The 10239-nt window shown below is 33.6% G+C and overlaps 1 protein-coding gene across 1 annotated transcript; it reads left to right on the forward strand.

Annotated features, from left to right (window-relative positions):
• Positions 1-1980: 1980 nt before the first annotated feature.
• Positions 1981-9848, forward strand: LOC123320559. Its single transcript, XM_044907908.1, has 2 exons — positions 1981-2070; positions 9349-9848. Exon 2 carries the CDS (start codon positions 9349-9351, stop codon positions 9817-9819), a length of 471 nt encoding a protein of 156 aa, XP_044763843.1. The 5' UTR covers positions 1981-2070; the 3' UTR covers positions 9820-9848.
• Positions 9849-10239: the final 391 nt, after the last annotated feature.

Genomic DNA, 10239 nt, shown 5'->3' on the forward strand with positions numbered 1-10239 from the left:
CATATCACCCTCAAACGCAAGGATCCTTAGAAAGAACACATCTAACTCTTAAAGAATATTTCAAATGCTATGTAAATAAAGACTCTAATAACTGGGATGAATTCCTCAACTTTGCAACGTTTAGTTATAATACCTCAATACATAAATCTACTCAAAAAACCCCATATGAATTAGTCTTTGGACAAAGGGCTCGAATTCCGTCACAAATAAATAATCCGAAAAATCTCAATAATTATTCAGAACTAGCTACTGATATCACAAATAAATTGAAAATACTAAGAGAAACTGCTCGTGATAATCTTTTAAAGTCTAAAAATAAATCCAAGGAATATTATGATAAAACTCACAATAGAACGTATCAATTCAATGAAGGCGATCTTGTACTTCTTTATGACTCACAGTCAAAAGCGAAAAATCAGAAACTAGCTCCAAATTACAAAGGACCTTATAAAATAGAACAGATACATGTTAATCAGACAGCAACATTGAGAATTAGTCCTTCGAAACTAAAAACTTATCATTTTAATAAATTGAAACCTTATGTTGCAGATAATGACGAAAATAATTGTTCTCCTCCAGTTATTCACTTTCCAAGTCCTTCTTCAAGCACATCAGTATGAAATCAATCCTATCAAATCATCCTCCGGTTTATTATATCATAATCTTGGTAAGGCACAAATATCAAACGAAAAATATATAATTCTTACATATCATAACTTAACTCATTTCAAATATCAAGTCGTACAAATATTAGGTTTCTACTCGAACTCTATTAATCTATGTGATATCGCAATGGCAGAGCATCTTTCTAATGACTGTAAAAATCAATTAAGTTACGTGAAAACCAAAGTTACAATAATTGAGGAAATTTATAAAATTATATCTCATCAAATTAATATGCCAAGAAAGAAACGTGGCTTATTTAACGGCGTCGGGACGGCTATTAAATGGTTAACTGGTAACCCAGATTCAGAAGACGCTCAATTTTATTCAGATGCAATAAATCAAATAGTAAATAACGAAAAACAAACTGATGTTCTTATGCAGCAACAAGTATCAATTCTTTCATCTACTATTTCTAATTTCAATAACTCATTTCATAAAATGAACGAAAACATAGGAATCTTAAATAAGAACTTAAAAGAATTTAATCAGTTCTCGAAGGATCTTAATAATATTCAACATGCGTATGAAATAGAATCTCAAATTTCAAATCATCTTATACTGCTCATTGAAATGACTGATGAACTCCTATTCAATTTGCAAAATTACGTGAATGATGTTTCACTTATACAGCATGGAATAATAAATTATAGAATTTTGCCTCCAGAAGCACTTTATCGAGAACTTCTGAAAATCTCTACTAATATTTCTCTTCCTATTCCTTTGAGTATCGAAAACGTTTATTACTACTATAAAATCATGAATTTGAAATCTTTCATAAAAAATAACTTACTAACAATTGCATTCGAAATACCTATTTCTTCCTCACAAGACCTCGATCTTTATCAACTATTCTCTTTACCACACCCTCATTCTGAAGATAATAGTTTATTCTCTTATATCGAGCCATCCAAACCCTTCCTACTGATTTCACCTATGAGAACAAATTATTTGTTGGCTGATAAATTGGAAAATTGCATTGAATACCATCCGAGAGAGTGGATTTGCAATCAGATGCCAACCATGAAGAAAATCGACTCTTCCTGTGAAGTACAACTGCTAATGAAAATCGTCAACAAGATTCCCGACTCCTGCATGAAAAGAAATATCATAGCCGATGCTGAAATCTGGTACAAGACCGACGTTAATGAATGGCTGTTCTCCCTATCCAATCCAACTCGAATCTCTATCATCTGTGGTGAAGAATCCCTAAAGCAAGAAATCATCGAGATGATGGGTATTCTAAAGCTCAACTCACACTGCAAGGCATTTACTGATCGTACAAGTCTAGAAACCAGCGCAGTACTAGTTTCCCTAAACTCAAGTTATGAAATTCCATCTTCAAGTATAATACAGGACGATTGCTGCCAGAAATTGAAGAGAAATCTCACTGTCCACGCAATTCATATAATTATGATTTTCGATCCGCAAACTCTGTTTTTAAAAAGAATTTTATTCTTTCAATTATAAATCACAATTTCGAAAAACTAAATGACTTTATAATTGAACAGAGCGGAAAGGAGTTACAAACAGAATGAATTCTAAAATGGAACTAAACTAGAATGTGTCTCTTTTCACATGGAAACCTTGGATTCTGGAAGAATCCGAGTCATCACTTTCTTCTCGCACTAACACTTTCCGCGAAGACGAAGCTGGCGTCAGCGTTCCAGTACGAAGAGCATCTCGTAATACTTTCCCCCTTAAGAGATAACGTCTCTGTTATCTGCTGGGTGGCCTTGGGTGATGTCTTCCATTTCTACGTGTATGATTTTCCTTGGACTGTAGATTAACTCGGAGATCCTTGTTTTGTTCTTTATAACGAAGATGATTCCAAGAATTGTGAAACAGCACAATATCACACTTGTAGACTGGTGAATGACCTGAGTTATTGGATGTAGGTACATGGGCTGGTCTGAAAGTTTTTCTGCTTCTTGAAGGATTGAAGTTGGTTCTTTCAGATGCCTCAGGTGAAATTCAATTTTGTGGGTGGAGTTCAATGAAATTTTCGAAATGTTTTTGGCAGTTATTTCGAAAATCGGAACTGTGTCATCGTAGATGGATTCTTCAATAATAATTCGGCAGGTGGAACTTAGAAGGTTGATTCCCTGGATTGATTTCCTGAATAGAATTCCATGGCAGTCTTCTAGTACTGTTTTGTTCTTTTTGAAGAGGGTCAGGAGCTGGTGATTCTTCAGCGGGTGGATGATGCATGCTTCCTTGGTAGGCTGTTGAAGGCAAAGCGCCATCGAACTTCCCAATGTTGATTTGCATATTTCATTGGTCCAATATTCCTCGTTGTTGATTTTGATGGAATACGTCCTTGGCGGGATCACAGCAATATCTTGGGTATTGGGTACAGGGTAGATTCGGGAATATGAAGCAATTACTCGTTTGAGAATTGGGATTTTGAGAAGGAATGTGATAGTTTCCTCCGTTCCAATGACAGACATTTTTGCATATTCGATTATTTTGAAAAGATGAACATGATCAATTGGTGATAGTTGCTGTGTCTTATAAATTTTTTCAAGATATGTCCCGATGGAATAAAGTTCTTCAACTTTAATGACTTCTAAATTTGGAATTTCTCTCATTGCAAAACTTATAGTCCTTTCTAGCATTAATAAAGTGTTCAAGAGTGCTTGGGACTGAAGCATTTGGTATTCTACAATGATTCGAAATCCTTCGGTAGATTCAATATTCTGGAATAATGCTTTAGTATGAATAATATTTTCGTTTAGCAGAGCCAAATCTTCTGAATATCTTTTTGACAAATGATTAGCAAAAGAAGTTAATTTATTTATCCTTTCGATTTCGGAAGATTTGCTGTTGTGAAGGCTTTCTAAATTTTCGTTAATAGTTTTCAGATCATCATCGTCTAGGTTACCTGTAATGAATTTAATACCTTTTCCGATGAAATTAGCCAAACCTCTTCTAACTTTTCTATTGAAAAATTTTCGTAAGATTTGTTCGATTTGATCCAAATTCAAACTCAATTGGTGAAAAAGTCGACGGGGTAATTCATCGAATGTTTGGTCTTTCTGAAGGTCATTAAAATTATCGTTCAACTGATCGAAATTGTCTTGCAAATTGGTAATATTTATGAAGAAAAGAAAATTATGGTAATGATCAAGAATTTTGGCATGACTCAAAGGTTCTTCAAAGTATCCATTACTTTTTATTTCGTGGACCTGAAGGGCCTGGTTTGTTTGGGTCTGAATCAGGAGGATCAGCAGTATCCTGAAAAGAACAAACGTTTTTTCTTAGTTTTTTGACTTTTTGTATGTGCGCTGTTGTTTCTCTTGATTTTGTAGTTAGACCACTTATTTTGTTTTGTTGTTGCTGTTCAACAATAATTTTTTCGAAGGGTGGATCCGTTTTTCTCGGTCTGTTTCGTTCGACGTAAACTTCTGCTTGCTCTAAATTTGGAGGGTCATTTCGCTTTTCGTTCAGCTTGTTTAATGTTTTCTGAGCTTTGTTTTTATTTCGTTCGTAAATATGGTCAAGAAATGGCAAAATTTCCTGTTTTCGTTTTTCGTTATACTGCTCATAAATAGTCATATTCAAATCAAATTCTGGTAATTTGTCGTATGGACCATAAAGTAAATGAAAAGGTGAATAACCAGTCGTTGAATGTATCGATTGATTATAAATTAATGTTGCTGTAATCATGAGATTAGCTGGATTTTCATTTGGGTTTTTCAATTTGAGAATTCTGAGTTTTTCCAAAATTGTTGAATGGAATCGTTCAATTGGAGAATTTGAGCTCGGATTGTTCACTGTTGTAAAATGTAGATTAATTTTGTTCAATTTACAATACTCTGTGAAAGTCTTGTTCTGAAATTCTCGTCCTTCGTCACAAACAATCTTTTGTGGAATATTGTGATGTGAAAAATAATGACGTAATTTATTGAGAATTGTTAAAGCAGTGCCGTCTTTTAAAAGGTATGATTGCGCGTATTTTGAAAATAAATCAATTATTGTTAAAAACTTCGAATTTTGAAAAGAAAATGTATCAATGTGGATTACTTCGAAAGGTCGCTTAGCTAGTAGGGGACCTGAAAATTTCAATTTATAAGGGTTTCTCTCGTATTTTGATTTAAGGCATAATTCGCATTTATTTATGATTTCTGTGATTTTATTCCTCATTTTTGGCCAATAGTATTTTTTCGATAATTGATTAAATGTTTCTGAAATACCATTATGGTTTTTATCATGATATTCTGAAATGATTTCGACTTGATTTTCTTCACAAGGTACATCTAATAAAAGGGTGTTGCTTATATAAAGTTTCACGGAGTAATTGAAGGATTCTTTGCAAAATCTGATGAAAGGGAGTCGTAATTTATTATCTCTGAAAAATATTCCGTAAGATTCATTCGGTCTAAAAATTTCTTTGAAAAAAGTTGAAAAATCATTTTCCATGAAATTTTGTCTTATTGTTATGTTGTAAGTATTTTTCTGAAAATTTTTTGTGAATTTTAAATTGTATTGTTCGCCAATATTTAGAATAATTCTATTCGGATATATATTCACAGAAGATTCCGTGATTGGAATAACTTTTCCATTGTCTTCTTGAGTTGAATGAATGGTGGCATTAGAATCATTATTATTTGCTTCATGTTGATGATTGGGATCATCGTTATTTTGACGATTGTCTGGGGGGTTCAAAATATTTTCAAGTTCTTCATCACTAAGTACCGGAAGATCATTAATATTAGGTAAAATTGAGGAAACTTCTATATTTAGGTCATTTTCTGATAATAAAGAGTCTTCATTTTCTCTGTTATTGATTTCAATTCGCGATAGGGCATCCGCAACTTTATTTTCTTTTCCTTTTTTATGAATTATGTTGAAATCAAATTCATCAAGTTTCAATTTCCATCTTATGAGCCTGGAATTAGGTTCTTTTATTTTATAAAGCCAAACAAGGGGATTATGATCAGTTTCTATTATGAAATTTTGTCCGTAGAGGTATGGTCGAAAATGTTTTGTTGAATCTAAAATTGAGAGGAGTTCTTTTTCTATGGTTGAATAATTTTTTTCGGCTGAATTTAGGGTTCTTGAATAATAGGCAACTGGGCGGTTGTCTTGTGATAATACACTTCCAATTGCAACATTTGAAGCATCTGTTGTTAATTTAAATGTTTTTTCAAAATCTGGATAAGCTAATATCGGAGCTTTTGTCAATAATTCTTTACATAATTGAAAAGCATTTACATAGTCGGGATCATCAATTTTAATTTTCGCTCCTTTCTTAAGGCATTTGGTCATGGGAGAAACTATGTGAGCAAAATTTTGAATGAATCGTCTGTAATAACCTATTAATCCTAAAAATGATTTGATTTCCTTCACTGTGCTTGGAATAGGGTACTTTTCAACAGCTTTCAGTTTAGAAGGATTCGGAGATATTCCGTCAGGGGTTATTAAGTGTCCTAAGAATTCGACATTTTTACTCAAAAATTCACATTTGTCAAGTTCAATTTTGAGGTTGAATTCTCTAATTTTTTCAAAAATTGATTTCAAATGGCAAATATGTTCTTGTAACGATTTTGAAAATACGACAATGCCATCCATGTAAACGAAACAAAACTTATGAAGATATTCTTTAAGTACAATGTCCATTACGCGTTGAAATGTACTGGGTCCATTTTTCAATCCGTAGGGCCTACGAAGATATTCGTAGTGACCATTATTCACGGTGAATGCAGTTTTTTCTATTGATTCCTCGTCCATTTCGATTTGGTGAAAAGCTTTTGCCATATCGAGTGTCGAAAAATAGCAACTTTTTCCTAAATTATCCAAAATTTCTTCTATTCGCGGGAGCGGATATTTATCCTCAATGGTTTTTTCATTTAAACGGCGATAATCAATGACCATACGATATTTCTTTTGGCCGGAAGCATCTTTCTTTTTGTCTACAATCCAAACTGGAGCACTGTAGGGTGAAATAGATGGACGAATGATATTATCATCTAAAAGTTTTTGAATTTGTTCTTGAATAATCTTTTTCATGCTGTGAGGGTGTCTGAAAGATTTAACGTGAACGGGTTCTTCATCTTTCGTTCTTATTTTATGCTTGACAGTATTGCTAAAAGAGAGATCGCAGTTTTCGTTATAAAAAATATTTTTGAATTTACTACAAAGTTTCAAAATTTCTCGTTTTTCTTCAGAATTCATGTGTTGCGTACGAATATTTTTTGAAAGTTTTAATTTAGAATTTCCAATTTGAGGATCACATATTTCTGTTTCAGATATTGATTTCACGGGTATTCTTTCCGAAAAGTTGATCTCTAAATTCCCGTTAATTGATTCTGAAATAGGAATTAGGCAAATACCATTTTTTGCTCGTGCTATACATTCTGGTGTTGAGAATTTTTTGAAATTAATTTCGGGTAGTAAAACGTCACCATTTTCTAGGGATACTGGAATTTTTACAAATGTTCTTGCTATAGTTTTATTTGGTTTAAGTTTATTCGTGGAGTACTCGAGGTTAAAAGGTATTTTCAAATTTTTCATTTCCAAATGTGGTTTTGATAGTCAATCTTTGCACCTAATTTTTGCAAATCGGATGTTCCTAATAAAGCATCGAAATTTTTATGCCAGTCGACAACATGTAAATGAATATTGTCGAGGATTCCTAATTCGTAAAACAGTGGAATATTGATGTTATCATCAGCGTTAATTGTATTTCCTAATCCGGACACACTGAATTTTTCTTTGAACAAAAATTGGAAAAATTTCTCAAATGCTGGTTTTCTATTAATGACTGAATTTGTGGCACCCGAGTCTATTAAAATTTTCAAATTTATTTTTGGAAGATAAATGTAAGGAAGTTTTGATTTTATTTTCAAGGAATTGAGATCTAAGTTCCTGGGATTTCGGGAGGAGCTTCTTGAAAATTTTCATCCATTTCGTAATAATAATTCTCATCTTCTTCGGAAAAATTCATAACATTTTCTTCAGAATATTCGGGTTCGTAAGATTCAGCTTCATGATCGATTACATCATCGGGTTTGAATTGTACGTTGAATAATTGTTTTTGTGGGAATTTCGAATTTCTGGTAGAAATCGACATAGGCGTCGGTTTTGTATTTCTGGTCGAAATTGACATTGGTGTCGGTTCTGGATTCGATTTATAGATACTTGACCCTGGTTTAGTACCAAAAACTTCTTGATTTGTGAAAAATTTCGGATTATTTCTCAAAGGTTGATTATTTGGAAAAACAATGTTTGGTAAGTTTTGATTAGAGTTGCTATTGGAAAATCTTGTTGGTAAATTTTGATTGAAACTGTTATTAGAAAATCTAGGTAAATGATCATCATAATTTTGATTCTGTTTGAAATGAGGTTGTGCCAAAGGCTTCTTGGTTTCTTGGGATTTACGAAGAAATTCGGAATATTCCCATTCTTGTTTCCTGTTGTCATAAAATTTACATTTATTGATGCATTCTTCTAAGCTCTTCAACTCGAAATTGCTTATATAGGATCTATAAGGTTCGAGTAATCCTGCTTGGAATGTTTTTAGTGACAATTTTTCTGCTTCGCATTTTTTATAAGTTAATAGATTTTGGTCTTGTATATTCAAAGAGAGGTGTTGTAAGAGATCACTCAGAGTTTTTGAAATTCGGCAATAATAATCTAAATAATTTTCGTGTCTTTTTTGGACGCATTGTGAAACCGCAGCAATTAATAGTTCTTCGTTCCTTTGATCTCCGTATCTCTGAAGGAGAGCACGTCTGATCGAAGGCCAATCCGTCGCATTTTGGAAAGAGATGAAGTCTCGTGCTTCATTTAAGATTTTCGAACGGATCGAAAAATTCAAGCAAAATTCGAGATCGGTTGTTAGTCTGCCACGTAAATGTAAGACTAAATTATCTACCTCGTTTATGAAAATTGATAAATTTTTACCCGGTGAAAATTCTGGAATAGAATTAAGTAATAATTGGATGTCTTGTCTAGACATAGGGTCGGCTACTGTTGGGAGTGTTGGGGTGTTAGAAGAGTTTTGATTCATTTCGTTATTGAAATTTCTAATAGGATACGGCCGAAATCGATTATTCCTAAGTAAGCGTTCTTGAATATTATGAGAATTCAAAGATTCTAAAATTTCTGCCTCTTCAGCAATTATCTCTAATTGATGAGATGAGTCTGTCATCGAAATAAAGAATACTGGTGATATAGGAAATGTGGTGGAAAATAGGACTTACACCAAGATTTGCATCCTAGGGTGGAACGTCCTTCCTTCTGGTCGAAGTGGGTTGGTGAAGTTTGGAATTTCGCACTAAGAGTTAAAACTCAACGGGGTTCCTCGAACAGTTTGTGTTCACTAGTGGAAACTATTTTCAGTTAGTTCGTTTCTTGAAAAAACCGAAAACCGTTGCGAAATCCTGTTCGCAGCGCCAATTATGATTTTCGATCCGCAAACTCTGTTTTTAAAAAGAATTTTATTCTTTCAATTATAAATCACAATTTCGAAAAACTAAATGACTTTATAATTGAACAGAGCGGAAAGGAGTTACAAACAGAATGAATTCTAAAATGGAACTAAACTAGAATGTGTCTCTTTTCACATGGAAACCTTGGATTCTGGAAGAATCCGAGTCATCACTTTCTTCTCGCACTAACACTTTCCGCGAAGACGAAGCTGGCGTCAGCGTTCCAGTACGAGGAGCATCTCGTAATAATATGGAACCAATAAAATTAACAAGTGTCAACCTCCACGAACTCAAGTATGCTCAACACAAGCTAGCAGAATTCGATGAACAACTCCAACAACAACTGAATAGGCCTTTCATCATCCAACACTCTTCGTGGGTAACAACAGCCCTATCAATTACATGTGGTACCATTTTGCTCATTGTCCTCTACAATTTTATGAAATGGTGTGGATGTTTCCAAATTCTCCGAAGAATCTTCTGTTGTACCAAAGAGCCTAGAGCCATTGAAGCAGGTCCATGTTTCCAGATCTTCAACCAATGTCACAAAAGACCAATACAGCAACCAGTTCAAGTCTACTACGATGCAGAACTCCAACGTCTTAATTACCCAGGTTCCTCTGAGACAGAAATCCGAGTATCGAGACCAGAAGACGCCTCCAGCAGCGGGTCTCAAACACAGAGAAGAACAAACAAGACTTTAAAAATTAATCCTCATTAATTGTTGCAATTTTACATATATCTTATATATCTTACTCCTTTACATTTTTTTCTAATATCTCGTTCAATTTGAAATGTCTTAATTCCTTGATAATTCTATGCTCTCATTTTTGCACTAATTGAGTGTCCATAATTTATTGATTTTAATCTTGATATCACTGAATAATTGAATTAGAATATATCTTTACATTTTAATACCTCATGTAAGGTGTCATACTGCTTCAGAATTCTTATTTTAAAGATTTTTGCTTTTCTTGCACATCAAAAATCTTCTTTTAGGGGGGAGATGTTGCCACCCTGTATACAAGGGCCCCATTGTTAACATATTTTTGCTCAAGTCAGCATTTTCCAAAACAATATATAAGTAGCAGCATGACGCTCTCAGTTCAGTTCAGATCGTACCGTTGAGATTGATTCTTCA

The sequence above is a fragment of the Coccinella septempunctata genome, chromosome 9 (genome assembly GCF_907165205.1).
Source record: "Coccinella septempunctata chromosome 9, icCocSept1.1, whole genome shotgun sequence".
In the NCBI taxonomy this organism is placed as follows: Eukaryota; Metazoa; Arthropoda; class Insecta; order Coleoptera; family Coccinellidae; genus Coccinella; species Coccinella septempunctata.

What these genes read in the sequence shown, in the direction of transcription:
- LOC123320559 (XM_044907908.1), top strand. Translation starts at nt 9,349, where the DNA reads ATGGAACCAATAAAATTAACAAGTGTCAACCTCCACGAACTCAAGTAT.